Here is an 18,071-nt window from a genome sequence, read left to right as displayed (position 1 = left end):
GGCCGCACCGCGCAGACCTCCAGCAGGAAGCGAGAATTAATGAATTAACGAGAGCCAGATGGATGAGGAAGGTTTTTATTACCATTTAATTTTTTTTTTTTTGCATAATTTAAAAACGAAAAATCTTTAAAAACTGTTAGCTGTAATACAAATCCTTTTATAGTATAAAATCAAGTCGCCAGTGTATGTATCAGTACCAGACGCAGAGGCGCGGGGCCGGGGCACGGCCAGCCCGCAGCGCCCGCTCCTCCAGGCGAGCCCAGCGCAGCACCGGGGTCCCGCAGAGCGGGGTTAGCACTCAAGCGGCGAGGCTGCTCTAGTATAAATCCCACAGAAATAGCTACGGCTGTAAACCAAGAAAGCACTTCTCCATCCGAACGCCCTCAGAACAGCGCGACTGCTGAGCTGCTGGAGGCGGCGTGCACAGCCACAGCTGTACTGCAAGGATGCCGAGTGTTAAAGGAATGGTTTGCGAGCTGAAAGATTAAAATTGGTCTTCTGACACAAAGCCTCTTGGTGAGTGATGGCATTCAGAGCGCGTTTCCATGAAGTAAACAGAAATCTTGGATGGTGTGGGAAACTCAATTTGGGGTATCCCGACCTGCTGCCGACAGGGCGCAGCCGTGTGATTGTGTGAGATGTGGTTGTCACCTGTCCACAGGAAAAATGATGCCTGAGGAGCTGAGGGAATGGATTGTAGACTGAAGCACTGCACTACGTACATTAAAATGCACCAAGAGGTGGAGGAAGAAAGAAAAGAAAGATCCTAAACGGAGAGAATGCCCACTGAATGGAAAAGCTCAGTGCGTCTGTGTGCTGCCGGAGGTCATTCTCGTGAAGAAGAGATGCTGGAATAAATGAGCCATCAACCAGCAGGAGCTTTGCTCCCAACAGGAAGGCACAGACATGCAAGGCACCTAAAGGACTGCTGATGAGGTACTCTGAAATCCGGAAAAAGTCTCTGAAGTCCTTCCAAGTTCACTTTCTGCTCAGCTCCACCTCCGTTGTGTCCACCTCCTCAGTACTGCTGTGCAATCCTTCCGTTAAGTGATTGAGACGGGGACAGAGCGTTCTAGAAGAGCATCATCAATAACGTAACCCACTGAAACGAATTGCTTAAGCAGGAGGATTTCAGCACACCATACCCTCTTCCAGTTCACACCAGGACGGCTGCTCTGCGAGCCCACAGAACTGGGCTGTGTGCAACCAGAGCTCCTCACCTGCACAGTGTCTGCCATCCAGCCACGAATAGCAGAACTAAGAGATTTCAGTACGTCAAAAAAGTAAAAACTTCTAAAAACAGTAGTAGCTTCAGTACAAAATTGCAAATAAAAAGAGGTGCCTGTTGTTGACATTAAAAGCCTATTTAAGAGCAGTTAAAACATATCACAAAGTTGTTAAAGTACATCTGAGTTAAGCAAAGGTTACGGGCTTGCACCAGGGTAACTAGACTGATGATAAAGGCCTGACCTGCATTACAAAAACATGTGCACTGGCTTAAATAAATATATTTTAAACATGATAAACTCTATTTACTCAGTTACTGAAATTTACCTACAGAAAATAATCTTGCATTACAAGGCACAGGATTAATTGCTGCCAGCTCGTCAAGCCCATGCTAAAGGCCTACTACTAAAAGGCAGAACGTGGTGAGTAGAGGTCACCTGGTGGAAATGCTCCTGCTCCCTCCTGCAGGTGGAGCCACATCTGGAACAGCACTTCTGCAAGTGCCAGAGGTGCAGCGACATCCCAGGGCACCTGGTGAAGAAAAGCACGCACAAGTCTCCAGGTTTCTGCAGTCATTCACGCACGACAGGCAACTGGCTGCTGCCTACCCATGTTAGGGACTCAGTGGTGCTGCACCAGCCACATCCATTTGGGTTCACTGCACTTGCTACCTGTGGGCTGCAGTTTGCTGAAGCAGTACTTGTATGAGCGTACATCAGAGACATAAAAGTTGCAGTTAGTGTCAGCATCAGTTACACCAGCTGAAGAAAGGCACATCCTCTTCAGAGAGGGGAATCAGGGCACAAATATGAACATATCTACCCCTTGTTCTGGGTTCTGGTTGGTTGGTTTCTGGGTTGGGGTTTGGTGGGTTTTTTTGGTATCAGATAAAGCAAGGTCAGATGAACTCGAGATCCCTAATAACCTTGTTGATATATTTCTCTTGCTAAAATTAGGCTTTTTTTTCTGCCCAGGGTATCAACAGTGCAGTTTCACATGTGTGAGAATCACAAGGATGCAAGTTCTGAATGACCAGCGGAGGCTGCATCTGGACAAAGACAGCACTGTCAACCTCAGACAACAAAGCCCAGTCCAGCACCATTGGTTTCATACAAAGCATCTTTGAAGCATGCTGCTTTCATGCCACCAAGCTCTAAGGTTAAGACTAAGGAAGGTTTCATGCACTCGCTCCTCAGCTGGTCCCAGAATCACACACAACTAACAGTGTACATCCTGAAAATCACAGCCAGCTGCCACTCAGCACAGCTGCTAGAGAAAGTTAGAGAAGTACACAAATAGCACTTCCATTAAAACAGGGAGAAAATTGCCCAGGTAAATCTATCCAGTGACTGACTACCCATGGCAAACTTAACTGCAACTGCCAGGAGAAACCCACGTTTCTGTTCCCTGTAAAGAGAACCTCCACAATTTCTGTCAATGATCTCCCAGAAAAAAAGGAAAGAAAAAAAAGAACGCAAGGATTTGCTATGAAATGTCAGGTGGTGACTCCAAGAAGATAAAGTGAAACAATGAACTCTTCAAAGAACAAATGGGTTTCTACCCGAGTCTCTGGGAATCATCAAAGGGAGAGCAGGATCACACTGAAAAAACTCACTCTGAGAATAAGAGTCATCTCAACTATCTCAGTGAGCCCGGGGAGGTCATTTTAACTTTATTCTCAGGGTGCAAAGTCTCTTTGAAGAGTGAAATAAAACCTTAACTTGGTTTAGGAGATTACGGAAGGCTTGCACCTAATCTGCTCCCCATTTCAACAGCACTAAAATCTCTCATTTGAGGGATTCATCATTATCCTAAGTTCCTTACAATAGGAATTTGCTTCTATTAACAAAATACTTGCAGGTGTTGCCTAGATCTCGCTTATCGGATTAGATCTCTGTTAACTCTTCACATAAATGATCACAGTTCACTTCAAGGCGAATCTCAGTAATATTTCTGGCATTTTTGTATGTAAACAAGTTGTTTTCAAGCTCTGAATTGGCAAAATACAACAAATGCACAGCCAGACCTCCATTTGTCAAACCAGTCTGATCTGTAAATAAGAAATGGGAAAAACAGCACCTAGACTTAAAGCAAAGTTACCAGAACTTGTGCCTTGCAGCAAATCTAGCAACTGGTGGCTATAAAGTAAAGAAGTTGGGCTTCAGAGAAGTCCCTTCCTTTGTTTCCCTCCACTAAGTAAGAACAGAAGCCAAGTGATCCCTGGAGAAGCTGGAGACTGGAGCTTCAGAAATTAAGTATATATTTGACCTCTCCGCTGGAAAAAAAAGAAGAAGTTTTGTTTCAGTTTCCCTGAAGCAATAAGACTGCAAGAACATCCTTTGCATAAACCGTTTCTGCTTAGAGCTGTTAGTGCAAGACGCAAATCTTCAATTTAACGCGTTAAAAAGCCCTCCAGAATTCGAGTCACTATTCCACTTTGAGCATCCATCAGCCGAGGTAACTACAATAAGACACATTTCCTTGTGTTCTTCTTTGTCACAGGATAAAGAACCGCACGCACAGCTTCAGCAAACACCTCCCGGACGCCCTCCTGATTCAACGCCGAGCACTCCAAATATTTGACCGCTCCAATCTGTTTAGCCAGTGAAGTCCCCTGTTGTGGGGTAGTGGGAGCCAAGCTTTGCTCTTTTAACTTTTTAACTGTTTCCAGGTCGTTTCTCAAGTCTCTCTTCGTGCCCACTAAAAGAATGGGAACATTGGGACAGTGGTGAGAAACTTCAGGATGCCACTTGTGCCTCACGTTCGCGTAGGAGGACGGGCTGCCGATGGAGAAACAGATGACAAACACATTGGTTTGAGGATACGAGAGCGTGCGCAGACGGTCGTATTCCTCCTGGCCTGCAGTGTCCCAGAGGTTCAGGCTAACCGTCCGGCCATCCACAGTCATTTGGGCACTGTAGTTGTCAAACACAGTGGGGATGTACTCTTCTGGGAAGGCATTGGTGGTATAGCTGATGAGGAGGCAAGTTTTTCCCACAGCGCCATCGCCAACAACTACGCACTTTATCGTCTGCATTCTTCACCCAGTCACAAAGTCCTGCACAAAGCAAGAAGACAAGTCAGGAGAAGCACTGAACGAAAGTCACGTTAAAGAGATGCTTTCGCAAGTGCTTTTAACATCACTGACAACTTCTTATCGCAGACAGACACGCTCAGTGCCTCGGAAGCCATAATGAAGAGCTTGGAGGCCAGGAAGACGATAGCGAAACAGAGATGCAACAAGTTGAAAGCTCTGTGACAACTGGCTGCTTTCCAACCACAGAAGTACAAATTAGCTAAATTCCCACAGCCCTGCCTTACGAGCAGACAGTTTCCCACAGGCAAAAGAGACAAGGCCTTGGGAAGTACCTGCAAGCAGAAAAGGAGCGTGGCCTCAGGCCCTGTAACAACATACCCTCTTGCTGCTGGGAAGCCCATCCACACACACTCTACATTCACACTTCCTGCCTACATACTCGACTTCCAGTCAGTTTATCACAAAGAAAAGTCCAAAAATGGTGGAGTAAGCCAAGACAACAGTAGCTGGGCTGCACTGTTGCTGTTTACTCCAGTAATTCACTCAACTCACAATCAGTCAGACCTCGAGTAACTGCATTATTCAGGATGAGAAGTTCACACAATAGCATGCACAAGAAAAGCTGGTTTTTGAAATGTAACAAGAAATGGTATCCAGATTAGTATACATCAAGAATTTTTCCAAAGAAGCCAAGAACAGATTATTCTCTCTAATTGGTGACAGAACAAGCAGAACTTAATAGGCTTGAAGTAAAATAAAGAAAGCTTATATGGAGCATTAGAAAAAACACATTGTGTAAAAGACCAGCGACCAAACAGCCTTCCTGGGCAGGCTGTGGAGATGTTTCTTGAGATACGTATCCCTTAAAGGCTTTCTTATCTTGTTTCTGATATGTAAAGAGTAAGTTTCACCATTGAATGCATGCAGCCCAAACCTCAATTCATTCTAGGCACTTCTTACAGGAGCTTTCACGTACTTGTTCCACAGCACTTATGAACACCTACAAGCACAGTCCTTTGCTGCGCATTTCTGTGCTGGAGCTTCCACTGCTCGCCTGAGCAAGAAAGAACTTGCATCTGCCTTCTCACCCAAATGCCTCTGGGGGTACTATCAGTAATCCCAGCACACAACCTGCACTAAATATGTTGCTTCAAACAAACAAACAGTGGGAGGAAATATATTGCACGTTCCAGCAAAATCACAGCTCCAACAGCATCCACACAGCGCAGGGAATGTGTGAAAATAAGCAAGTCAAGTACTTCACTAATAAAAAAAATAATCACAAAATTCCTTCCCTCCAACCTCCCCTTCAAGGCCATCCAAACAAATCAACAGCTTGTGACTATTAAATCTAGCTTTGTCCCTTCTGACACAGCCTGTACCTATATACTGCTATCTTCCCACTGGGAGCACACATGATTCCTCTGTGCTAGCTGGAAATAAACTGCCTTAAGCTTTGGCACTGCAACAGGCAACTCTGGAGAGTGATGCTGACTTTGGTTACCACAACACACAGTGCTTAGGGAGGTATCAATGTGTACATACTTGCTATTCAAAAAGCAATTGGCTGTGGGAAGCAGCACAGAAACCTTGCACCAGAAAGGCTCAGCGGGATACGTGATGGGACTGGAAGAAACAAGCAGGAGGAAGACATGGAAGCAGTTTTTCCTTTTTGAAAATGGCAGGAATGAAACTCCTAAAACATCATCCATTACCTGAAATGCAATCTGGCAGGTACTTCTATGCTTTGGAAGAAAAGCACACGTGTGCATTTCATCAGACATCAAAAACATTGGTCACCCCACTTCAAGGCTACAGTCAAAAGTAAAGAAATACGCACACAATTTGAAATAGTGAAGGTAATCAGTGAGAAGAACAGCACTGACCAGCAAGAGCCAACAGCAGGACCGCATATATTATTCCCAGTCAGCTGCACCAAGATTTTCATTTAACGGGGCTGGAAGAAAGAAAGGAAAATCTGCCAAATTAGAGGCTTAAAAACATTCACTGCATTTTGCAAAACCCAAGGTAAAAACTCTATTAAAAATACAACTGCTGCAAGCATTACAAATTCAACACTTTTAGCACGTTACCACAAATAGGACGAATGCTGCTCCTAGCACTGAGGGCCCAAGCGTTGCACAGCTGCGAAGAGAGGAGTGCATCTGAATGTGCTGCTGTGCCCAACCACGCAGCTGCAGCCCACTGGCCTCATTCGGCTTCCGTTCCCCCTTGAGGGCACACCACAACCTGCTCTGACACACTGGTCACCATCCCAGCCCTCACACATCCCCAGGGCCGCGTCCCTGCCCAGCAGGCAGAAAGGCTGAGCAGTGCTGCCATCCGCTGTGCCAAGCTGAACCGGCAGCTCTGGTGCGGCCGAGGCAATGGGGGAAAAGCACAGAGCAGAGGAGCCCCATCGCTGCTATTGCTCTTTTTGAAACGCAACCCACGAGCTCCCCTGAGGGCTCTCCTCTTAATTATCACACAGAACGTCTCACAGGAAGGCAGGGCAGCCCAGAATTGCATCACAACCTGCCCGCAGCGTACAGCGATGCTGCAGAGGCTCACTGCACCACTGGTGAGACACAGCGGAGGCAGTTTCACCTACTGGTGCACCATAAGGTCACATCACCTCATGCTGTCGTTACATAGAACAGCTTGATTCAATCTCATTTCAAATGTTCTCAAGTCAAAGATTATTTTTGTTGGGTCTTTATTTAAGAGGTGATTGGAGCTTTCAGTTTGGAACACAGCGGTAAGGTAACAAAAAAGCTGGGAGGATGAATGCTCTTACTGCATTCATATCTTGAATTATCTGACTGGAGCTTCAATTTTAGGAGAGCAACAGTAGGAACAGGAAGCAACTCCATGCAAATGTGCCAAAGCACCGGGCTAAGTATGAATTACACAAAGATGATTAAAGAACCTGTGGGCTCTTAAGTATGCGTCCCTGCAGGGCTCCTTTCAAGCCCTCTTAGCTGAAAGGAATCGTGTGTGGCATTTGCAGACAGAGAAACAAACCCAGGCCAAGGTAGAGGAATTAGCAGTGAAATACTGAATTCAGAGAAATTAACCAAAAGAAAATGCAGAAGGCAGCTGACAGCCTGAGAAAGCTGCAGGCTGTGAGCAGGTGTAGTGAGAGTGAAATTCCACGTACAGTGGGTAAAAAAGGAGAACTGAAAAGAAAAAGAAAAGGGGGGGGAAATACAGATGAACACATCAAAAGCAAGGCTCAGAATAAGGCTCAGAATATAGAAATAGAAAGGCACAAGCTTCAAAGTGAAGTTTAAAGGTTATTTGGCAAGGGAAAGGAGTCAACAGAAAGTCCAAAGCAGTGAGAGAAGTAATTCTGGTTGCTTCACCGTGCCAAAGAACGCACCTTGATTACAGCTTAGGCAAGGAGATCATCAGAACATGAAGAGTCCTAACAGTTATGGCAGAACGGGAATCATTTTGAAGGAATCAAGAAAACAAACATAAAATCCAGCACCCCACAAAGCAGCACCGCACAAAAGCACACAGCTGAGTTCTTTCTTTCTTCTTCCTCAGTCTCCCCCAATTTCCAAACTGGCATTCCAGTTCAGGTTAGTTTTCTTCTCAGAGGATACAGCAAAGCTGTGCTGTGTGTCTGCACACCTGGTGCCTCCTTTGGAATGTGCAAGATCTCAATCTGCGTGTTGAGGCATTGTCTGCAGAGCTGTTCTGACCTCATTCCACATTCTCTGCCCAGTGAGGACAGCTCTGCTCCTGTAACGTGGGACACTTTGCTGGGGAAATTCACTCCCCCGGCTCCACGTCCCCACAGCCACCATAAGCAACATCACTCAACTCCTCCGTGCTACATCAAAACGTTGCTGAGGGAAAGAAACAACTTCTAGAGCTTCTCTTCAGTACTTCTGAAAGAAATTCCCTCTCCGCTGAGAGAAGGGAGAAAAAAATAAATGACAAAAGGCAGTAAAGAAGAACCTGAGCTCTTCTGGGACTTTCTAGACTCACAGTTTTTTGTAATACTTCCTGCACTTTGAAAAATTCTCGGAATGGGGAACTATTTCGGAGCAGGATGTCTCTGCCCTCGCTGCCCTAACGCTGAATGCCTCTTCTGGGTGGATTTAACTTTGATCATTGCCCTTTGATAACCTCATTTTCATAGAGCTTGTCAGGTCTTCGGCTCCTCTTTTCAGTTTAGACGGGCCCTACTTTGGCCAAACCACGTGCAGAAGAAGCACTGGGAGTGCAGCAAAAGTCGCCTGCCCTGAGCTGCTTTGTTCTGTTCAGCCATCACCTTTGTTCAATCCCTCCCTGTTTTGCAGCCACACAAGTCTCATACTGTGTTATCAGAAGCAAGCAGAAGTCCAGAAATCTAAACAACTTAATTGCTCATCTTCCAGTAACACAAACTAGATCGGAGATGATTCATGCTGTCCATAGGAGAAATCAGGGAGAACCTTTCAGCAGCGAACTGGGAGGACGAGGCAGTTTGAAACTATATCCTACCACCCTCACCCATGCAAAGGAGTCTGTAGGATTTCTGATCTGTGTGACTTAGCCACCCGCTCTGACAGGACGGATAAAGGGGCTTTCAGCAGCCTAATCAAGGCTGTGTTCCTATTCCATAACAGCTCAGTTTACTCTCCATTGTTTTAGGCAAGCGCCAAACAAGTGGACAAGTGCCAAACTTCCAGCGTGCGTGCCAAGAAAGAGTGAAAAAAAGGCTAAATAGGAGATCTCATCCCTAATGCCCCCACCACTGCTTCAGCAATGAATGACCTACTTGGACTTCTGAATGCCTTTCAAAGTTTTCACGCTGCTTTCTGTCCTCCCATTTACCTGGCCACACAACACAGCAGCCAGAGCAGAAACAGACAGGGGAAAACGTGAAGCAGGCGAGGATTTCAGCAGCGCAGCGGGAGCCTGCAGCCCACGAGCCTCTTCTGTGCACAGCAGAACCAAGGGAGCTTGCTTTCTGCAGCTTTCCACCTTCAGGTTCAGTTCCATGCACACACTGCTGGCATCTAACATGAGCAGTTATCACTGTTTCTTCTTTCAGTGCAAAGGCCTTCCTCTTCTTTATGCACACACACACACACACACACAGGTTTCAAAAGCAAAAGAAACTACTCAAACCCTTCCATGTAACGTTTTGAAGATTAATACCCCTGTCAAATTGGGGTGGAATCGGATTATCTGCTGTTTGTTTGTTTTCCAGGGATGAGATACAAGCTTTGCAATCAGCATTTCTTAGGGAACTGTGGAGAAAACTTTGTAACCTCGTTCCACAGGAGCTGCTTGAGCGCCTCAAGCACACAAATCTCAATACATCACTACCCTTACAATACAAATTTTATGGGCACATGGCACGAGCAACCAAATGTCAACAAGCTTAAGTTCCACGTAGCCAAGATTGCAGTTCATTAGAAAGAAGCCAATAAAACAGCTGCACAGCTGTGAAATAACACTGTGCTGAGGTGCAGCTGTACAGGAACTCCAAACCAGAACATCTGTAGATATCTAAATCCCCACTACATGAAAACAAAAACGTATCCTGCCGTAATCAGGAGCTGCAGGGTATTAAAAATGGTTTTCCTCCTACAGCCACATACAAAAGCATGGATTTGTCACACGTGCCTTTCAGAATGTATTTAAACACATACGAGTGATGTGCTTCATGATAAAAGGTGTATGATCAGGACTGCTGGCTTCACACAGCTCAGGAGAAGTGAGCTGGTCCTTTCCACCCTCTGCAGATGTGTTCATTACAGATGGCTTAAAAAATAAAGAGAAAAAGGCCTCAGAGACCACCTGGGCGAGGAGAACCGACCACACTGCTGGATAAGGAACACATCCAGTTACAGCTTCCCTCATTTTGATTTGAGGTGGGGGAAAAACAAACAACAGCAACACTGTGTCTGCTTTCCTATCATCTTTTGTCACCTGGCATTCAATGACAGAGCATAAACATTTTATTTTGAAGAAAAGTTGGAAGAAAGCCACTGCTGTATCAGAGGGGAAATGCGTCCACTGGGAAAACCTGGCCTTTTTCCTTAAAAAAAGCCACTCGCACCTCCTTGATTCTCTTTTGTTTTCTCTGTTTCTCCTCCTCCTCCACCCTCAAATTTCACAGGGAAGTAAAACAAACAAACAAAATGGCCTTGCTCAATCAGCAGTAGCCTTCAGAAGTCTCTTTAAAAAGCCTTGATACAACTAAGACACAAGTTAAAGCACACAGTACGCGTGTGTTTGATCATGGCTACAGTATTGCACTACCTGCCACTCCTTTGCATCGGCTGCTGCGCTTCTAAACAGGCAGCAGAGGTTCTAAGTGACAAAGGAAGCTCTCAGCCATCCATCAGACCTACACAATTAGGTCTGCAAAGCAAAGATAGAAAAGACTCCTCCTGCAGACGTGAAACTTCTCTAACACACGGCCTGAAACAGCACGACAACATTCAGCACTGGAAGAACCACCATCTCATCACACAAGCAAATCAAACTGCACGTTCACTTTCTTCTCACTAATTGCAAACCACAGACTTCATTCCAACATCTCCATAAGGTTCCGCTGACGGAGAATACTTCAAAGCTTCTTTTTTGAATGGAAAAGCCAAAATGACAAATCATGCCTCCCAGCCATAAGTTCTCTACGGAAAGCTGAGCATACGTGAACAGTGACAAACCAGGCAGCGCCGGTCTTCGTGCCCAGCACTGACTGCATGGCAGAGAAGAGGACTTGAGGCACTTAGAGCCATGGTTGATCCCAGCACTCAGTGAAGCAGGCACAGGGAGCGCAGGATGCACGCAGCAAGCAGAGGGCACACAGAAACGGACAGCAGCACGTAAAGACCGGGGGTTACGAGCTAAAGATTGAGTTACGCTTACCACAGAGAGCTCCTTTGTCGGGACAATACCTGAAAGCGGCCAGCGCTCCGTGCCGGCAGGGCGCGTCGAGGCCGCGCTTCCCTCCCGCTTCGAGCTCCTCGCGGGGCCGCAACGCCGCCGGTCGGTGCGAAGGGACCGAAATTCAGCTCAGCTCCGGGGCCCTGCGAAGGAACGGCCCGCAATCGGCGGCGATGAGCGCGGCGCGGCCCCGCGGAAAGCGGGGAAAAGCGGCGGAGCGGAGCGGCGCGGTGCAGCCGCACTTCCTGCGCACCGCCGGGCAGGAAACCGGGCCGGAGGCTGCGAGCGGCTCCGAAACACCGCAGCTCCGTCCGCTTCCCCTCCTCGCAAACCCCCCGCTTTAAGCGATTCGCCCCCCGGCCCGCAGCCCTCTCCCCCCCCTCCCCAGCCCCGCATTTCGGAGCCGCTCCCGCCGCCCTTCAGCCGGCGCCGCCCCGACGAACGGCCAGCCCCGCGGTGACAGCGGCCGCCTCCCGCCCTCCTTCCTTCCCCGCGGCCACGAGGTAAAACGGCCGCGAAACGTCGCCCCGAAAGCCCCGCTCCCCACCCCGCCTGCCGCGGGCCGCCCCTTCAGAGCCCCGCGGCGACGAACGGACGAACGGAAGCGCCGCGCGGCCGCGCCGCTCCCCGCTCACCTCACGCGCCGCCGGCGGCCGCTGCTCCCGGGGCGGCGAACCCGCGAACCGGCCGCACCCCGCCGCGCGCATGCGCAACGCGCAAGCGCAACGTTACGCCGGCGGGTCCGCAAGGGGGCGCTCGATACGAGATGAGGACGCTCTGGCTGAGCGGCGTCGTCTCGATGGCTCCGGGGATGGGGAAAGGGGGGGGGGGAGGAGGAGGAGGAGGGAAACAGCCCTCGATCTCAGTGGTGTGGCGGCGCGGCTCCACTTTGTGCTTTTATTTCTCGTCCCTTGTGACCGCTACGGGCTGCTCAGGGCTCCGTCTGCTCCTGCAGAGCTCTCGCCAAAGCGCCTCTGCAGCGCCGCGCTGTTGGCTGCTTCCATCTCTTCGTCCTCCTCCTCTGACCAGCTCAGGCTGTCATCCGAGTCCTCCTCGGGCTCCTCCGTGCTCGCTGCCGCCTTCTCCGGCTCGTCCTGAGCGCAGGCCTTGCTCTGGGGATGCTCCAGCCTGGCCCAGGCCCCGGGGCTGGCCTTACGCAGCGTGATCTCCACCTTGGAGGGGACCATGCTCACAAAGCTCTTCTCTGTGTCGACGACCTGGAGAGAGGGCAGAGTGTGGGGAGACGAGGGCTGGCAGCACTCAGCTGTCCGTCCTCCCTTCACGGCGTGAGCCCTGCAACGGCAGCAAAGGGGAGAGCAGGCAGAGCAGGAGCAGAGCCAGCGTCTGGCTGAGCCTCGCCGTGCCATACCTCAACGGTGTGGGTGCCAGGCTCCCCCACAGCCCTCTCCTATGAGACACTGGCAGCTCTGCAGCCAGCAGGACAACCGCTGCAACAACGGGCAGCGAGCAGCAGGAACAAAAGCAAGGAGGGTACATGCACACTGCTGAGCCTCGCTGCTCTTCTGCAGCCAGGAAGAGGCTGAGGGATTGGAAAGTGAGGCTTGCCCTTTGCCTGGCTTCAGAAAACATAGGGACTGAGCCAGATTCGGGGAGAAGCAAATCCAGAATGCCTGCAGAGCCAGCGGCAACGCTCAGCCCTGCGCTCAGTCATGGATCGGGTGGTGCAAACACCAGCAAAGCTCTGCTCACAGCCCCTAGCAGAGCTGGCTACAAATGCCCATACCTGGACATTCTGGCTCCTAGGCAGTGTCAGCAATGAGCCAGCTCTGAGGCAGTGTTGAAAAGAGCAGCCGTGGTGCTTCGGGTAGTGCAGAGCAGCCAGGCGCAGCCCTGACGTGGCTCATGGGGGTTGCTACCCGTACAGGATCAATAGAGAAAAGCATAATTTCCCCATCAGCCTTTGCTGCTATAGAAAACTGCAGCTCTGGAGATAAACGAATCCTCTCTGCTGCAACAGCAGCGATGGATCTGTGTTCTCTGCAGGGCTTCAGGAGCTGGCAGCAAATAACACCAAGGGCTGTGAAATGGCTGTTTGTTCCACAGACACGCCAGCCTGCGCTCGGCAAACAGCAGAGTCCCACAGGTCGCAGTGTTTCTGCATGATAATGCAATTAAAGTCTTCCTCATGCTGCATGCGCAGGAAGGACTGTGAAGAATTTGTAGCAGCAACCATTTTGCTGCTTTTTCAGAAGTCTGAGACGACACAGGGAATAATTTTCTTTACTGAGAGCCTGTGTTTGGGGCTGCAAATCTTCTCCAGCAGCACAGACTGCAGATTTCTGAACAGGGAAATCAAAGTAAACAGGATCTTACCCCCCAGAGATCAAGTTCTGCCTGGAAAATCTTATTCCCTTCGAAGATGACGTGAGCTTCAAGCTGAAAGATCAACAAAAAATCATCTTAGTGGGCAGCATAGCAACTTCCAGAGCTGTTCCCCGGACAGTGCAGCTGCCTTCCAGCACCGTAATGCCTCCCACATCCCAGCTGCAGCCTAACAGTCTGCTGATCCCTTCAACAGCTGACTCTCACCCCCATCCCTATGGCGTGGATCCACCCCTGCCACCAACCCAAGGAGCGTTGGGAGCGCCGACCGCAGCTGTCGACCAAACAGGGATAGAAAAGCACCAGCAATCCACCCAGCTCTTGGCTCATCGACATGGGTGCCATGAAAGGCAGGGCACGCTGTGTGCCCCAGCCGGCTCTCTCAGCCCCACTCACCACAGTGCGGTTGGCCTTCACACTGCTGAGGGTGGGCAGAGGGTTCTTGCCGTAGATTGTCACCACCACTTGGCTGCTGGTTTGGTGCCAGTCCTGCCTGCATGACACCGCCTTCTTATCCTGCCAGGGAGAGAAGCTGATGGTGCAATAGACAGCAGAGGGGATGTTTGTGCTGAAGGATGCTCTGTCAGTGACTGTTTCGCAGAGTGCTGGCTGAGGGCGGTGTCAGAGCACGAGCAAACCATGCATCTGGGGCATGTTTTCAATGGGAGGTGGTTCATGTGAGGGTGGGCAGCCTCTGCCAGACTGCACTGTGAACATGGAGCATCTGTGATGTGCTTGGGGTTGCTCCAGAAGTGTAAAGACCAGAGGCATCCTCTTGTTCTGGAGTCACTCTGCAGTGCCCAAGCTCACATCAGGAGCAGGCACTGTGCACATCCAGGAAGCTTGGTCTGGAGGGCAACAGGGGGAACATCATTGGATGTAGGTGATGCCAACACACTGAGTTTGTGGCCCAACTGCTCACCTTTCTCCCACAGGAGCTTTGGCCCCGTCAGGCATTTCTGAGCATCACCAGGCAACAGGGCCTGCTGCAGCCACCACCACGGCAACCAAAGGAACAGCGGGGAGGAATCCCAGCCTCTCACTCAGGTAACAATTTGCACTAAACATTTGCACTACAACATCACAATTAACTCACTGTGCTGGGACAACAAATGACTCCCTGTTAAAGCAGCCTCCCTTGCATCCCCAGCATGTTTTCTGCCCAGGACAGAGAACATCCTGAGCTCTGAGGAGGGCGCAGAGGAACGTGGTGCTCTTTCAGAGATATCCTTGGCTGTTTTGTTGCAATTTTCCCAGCTTCAGCCTGGTGCCAGCCGAGGGAAGCTCTCACACACACACAGAGCTGTGAATTGGCACCTTCCCCCCATCGCCCTGCCACAGCACCAAATCGCTGTGTGGATGAGGTCCCTCCTGTGAAGCAGCTGCAGAGAGAAGGCTTCGCAATAAACAACTGCAGCCGTTTGCAGACATCCGCCAAAACTTTTGGGGGATTTTTGCAGGGCTTTTCCTGTGCTCGGCTGCCTGTTCCTGTGCAGCAGTACTGTAGGCTGCACTGAAGCAGGGGCGGAGGCAGCCCTCCTCCAGCTTCCTATTGCACGCGTGCCGTGGGCATGAGAGCTGACAGGTTGGGTGAATGAAGAGGCAGTGTTTTAAACAACAGATGAGTGAAGATTACGCATTCAAAGCCCGATCCAGTCATCCGTGGGCAATTATGATAATTAAGAGAATTAGATGTTAACGCGGAACGGGGGAAAGATCACACCTGAAGTGCCAATGAAGGGCTCTTCCCCCACCAGCCACCTGCCCAAGAGCTCCCCTACTTCTTTCCCATCCCTTACCGCCTTTCCCATCCAGCAGTGCCGCCCCGTGCTGCAGCCCGGCTGCTCCAGGAAGGCACTGAAGTCCGTCGTTCTGATCCCACAGCAGCTCCAGTACTTCATCCTGGGGGGAGCAGGGCTGGCTGAGCGCGGAGCCAGAGCCCACAGGGACAGCACTGCGCAGGTCACTCCCAGCCTGTGGCAGGGTGAGCTTGCTTCCCATTAAAGGACGGTTTCTTACCCCTCGTGGAAGACGGGAACACCAGGGTGGAAAGTACAAACCTCTGTGTTGCTCCCTGGGCCCTGGTAGATCTGTGGGCAAAAAGCAGAGGCAGCCCTTGGCTGTGCCTCCAGCATGGCACGGCAGTACAGCTGGGCTTCTGCCCATTCCTGTGGTGGTGCCCACTGTCACCCCTTCACCAGAGTGTGGCATCTGAGAGGACCACGGCTGGTGGCAATCCCTGCTCTGTGCCAACAGCATCCAGCTTCTGCTGGGTCTCATCCCCACTGCAACACCCCCACCATGCCACCTCCCCACACAGAACAGGGCTGTCCAGCATCTGGCTGCTTTGGCCACTGCAGAAGACTGCTCTCATCACCCCTAAGGATGAGAGGGATGCTCATCTGTCCTGCCCCTTCTCTTTCCCAGACTGTGTCAATCCCGTGTCCCTTGCTTCCCTCTCTGCTTCTTTCCGAGCATGCTGGCCTCCCTGTAGCACAAGCTTTGATGCTTCAGACCATCCCACATGGGGCGGCTTCAGGGCAAGACAGAACGTGGGTTATGCTTCAGGAATTAAAAGCAGGCAGCAGTTATTCCATCCCCATTGTCAGAACAAAGGTCCTGAATACGTGCTGTACACCATTGCAAGCAATTAGCAGAGGTGGAACACGGGTGTACCACTAATCCAGGAATTCAGATGCCTCTGGGAGGAACGTGGCCTGAAGTCAGCAGGGGCAGCCACCTCCCCCTGCCCAGCAACCTGCCCTGCACACAGGGAAGGGGAGCAGCACAGCACAGTGATGCTGGATACTCACCGCCTTGCAGGCTGCGTTCTTGCAGGTGGTGCCAGCTCTCACCTGGGCAGCCGCCTCCCCTGCAAGGACAGCACAGCTTTGCTCAGGGACACACAGCATGCCCCGAGCCCTCCCTGCAGCCCCTGCTCCAGGCTTGGTAGGAAAGACCTGCTGATGGCCGTCAGCTCATCGCTACCTGCACAGTCGCCCTTGGGCTCCTTGTTGTTGGAAGACAGGCTCAGTTTCTCCAGTGCTTGCTCGAGAGATCTGGATACTTTGATTGGCAGCAGTTGTCGTGGTTCATCAGAGCTGGAAAACAACAGCAACAGAGGATGAGTGGGTGTTTGTTTTTTCCCATGTAAGTGTTGCTGCCTTTCCCCAGGAAGCAGGCAGGGCAAGGCACGTGCACAAGCAGTGGTGTGGCCTGGCTGTACTGTCTGCTCAGCCTCCCTCACCTCGGTCTTTCCCGCTGCATCTTCTCGGCTGATTTTGGTCCTTGGACGATGATCTCTGCCATTGGGTTGGCCTTTGGCTTGTCTGAGGTCTCTTCCTGGGAAGGCTCAGGAGGCTTCTCCTTGCTGTGGAACCCCTTTGTGCATCCCTGAGCAGCAGAGACAAGCCTGATGTCTGCTTTACCCTTTCTAACCTGCTCCCAAATCCCATCTCTGACCTGGTGTCTCTGTGTCTTGCAGAGACCCTACACGAGGGCGGGGGTGTCTGCAGGGATTCCCGGGTGACAATCCCATGTGCAGTTTCACCAGGACCACCACAGGAAGGCCTCAGCTCCGTCACGCTGCAGCCAAGTGGCAGCAGGAGCCTCCTGCCCCTTCCTGGGCCTCCTCTCGCCCCCAGCACTGCTCAGACCCACAGCTGTGCCGGCACGTGGGGAAGTGCTGCATGAAGGGGAGGTCCCAGCTGCTGTGACACCGCTCTTCAGGAGGCAGCACCCAGGAGCAGACAAGAAAACCCAGTCCAGGAGGCATCCAGCGTGAGCCACTCACCGGAATGGAGAGGAACTCAGAGAAGTCTGTTGTGCGCTTCTTGCAGCAAGACCAGCCCTGGGCACCGGGAGAAGACAAAACGGTTGGGGTGGATGATCCCGCTGGGCACAAAGTCCCAACCTGCAGCTGCAGTCGTGCTCACCTTCAGGGCATCGTGGAAGATGGGGACGCCCGGGTGATACAGGCAGGAATCTGAAGAGAGGAAAGCACGCAGAGCCTTTTGTGAAGGGCAGTCCTGCCTGCGAGCTGCCTGTGCTGTCCGACAGCTCCTGAGCTGCCTCCTGTCCCCTGGCAGGCACGAGGCCGAGGCCGGCACACAGCAGCAGCTGAGGCTGCAGAGCAGGAACACATCAGGCACTCCAGCACACCTCGGTGTGAGGCAGAGGAACGTACTCACCCTCGGAGTTGTGCTCAGGATCAAACCTCTGCCCGCAGCCCTTGTTGTAGCACAGCAGCGCCATGGCTCAGGCAGGCACGCAGCACCTTTCACTCCAACAAAAATCCCATCAATCTCATCCCCGTCCACGGTTTCCCCTCTGTTTCCCCGTAGTTTCCAGCACAGGGGCCGGGTGGTGGCTTTGCCTATCTTTGGAGGCAGCTGGAGGAGGTGGTTGGTAACCGGAGAGCCGGCCAAAGATGGACACGGCAGCTGACGGGGCACTGCTGTTATCTGCAGAGGCATTCGTGTCCTGCCCCCGTGCTCCAGCACACGCAGGCGCCCAGCAGAGGGGATGTGAGCTGTGGGGCTCCCCATGGGTGGGCTGAGTTCTGCCA

The 18,071-nt window shown here is 51.2% G+C and overlaps 1 protein-coding gene and 1 pseudogene across 2 annotated transcripts; both read right to left on the bottom strand.

The window, feature by feature from the left end:
- Window positions 1-3,688: 3,688 nt before the first annotated feature.
- LOC306951528 (rho-related GTP-binding protein RhoG pseudogene) lies at window positions 3,689-4,264 on the bottom strand (annotated as a pseudogene). Its single transcript has one exon. The product of its transcript is annotated as a rho-related GTP-binding protein RhoG pseudogene (transcript).
- A 7,817-nt stretch (window positions 4,265-12,081) lies between these two features.
- On the bottom strand, window positions 12,082-17,758 carry ITGB1BP2 (integrin subunit beta 1 binding protein 2; the record flags this gene model as incomplete). The annotated part of the gene is made up of 11 exons (XM_079541867.1): window positions 12,082-12,378; window positions 13,496-13,558; window positions 13,901-14,020; window positions 15,304-15,406; window positions 15,524-15,594; window positions 16,318-16,376; window positions 16,493-16,605; window positions 16,752-16,897; window positions 17,298-17,354; window positions 17,440-17,489; window positions 17,695-17,758. 11 exons carry the CDS (start codon window positions 17,756-17,758, stop codon window positions 12,082-12,084), a joined length of 1,143 nt encoding a protein of 380 aa, XP_079397993.1.
- Between the last annotated feature and the right edge of the window lie 313 nt (window positions 17,759-18,071).

This window comes from Tetrao urogallus (genome assembly GCF_951394365.1).
Source record: "Tetrao urogallus genome assembly, chromosome: 13".
Classification (NCBI taxonomy): domain Eukaryota; kingdom Metazoa; phylum Chordata; class Aves; order Galliformes; family Phasianidae; genus Tetrao; species Tetrao urogallus.
This window is presented reverse-complemented; position numbering and strand designations above follow the sequence as displayed.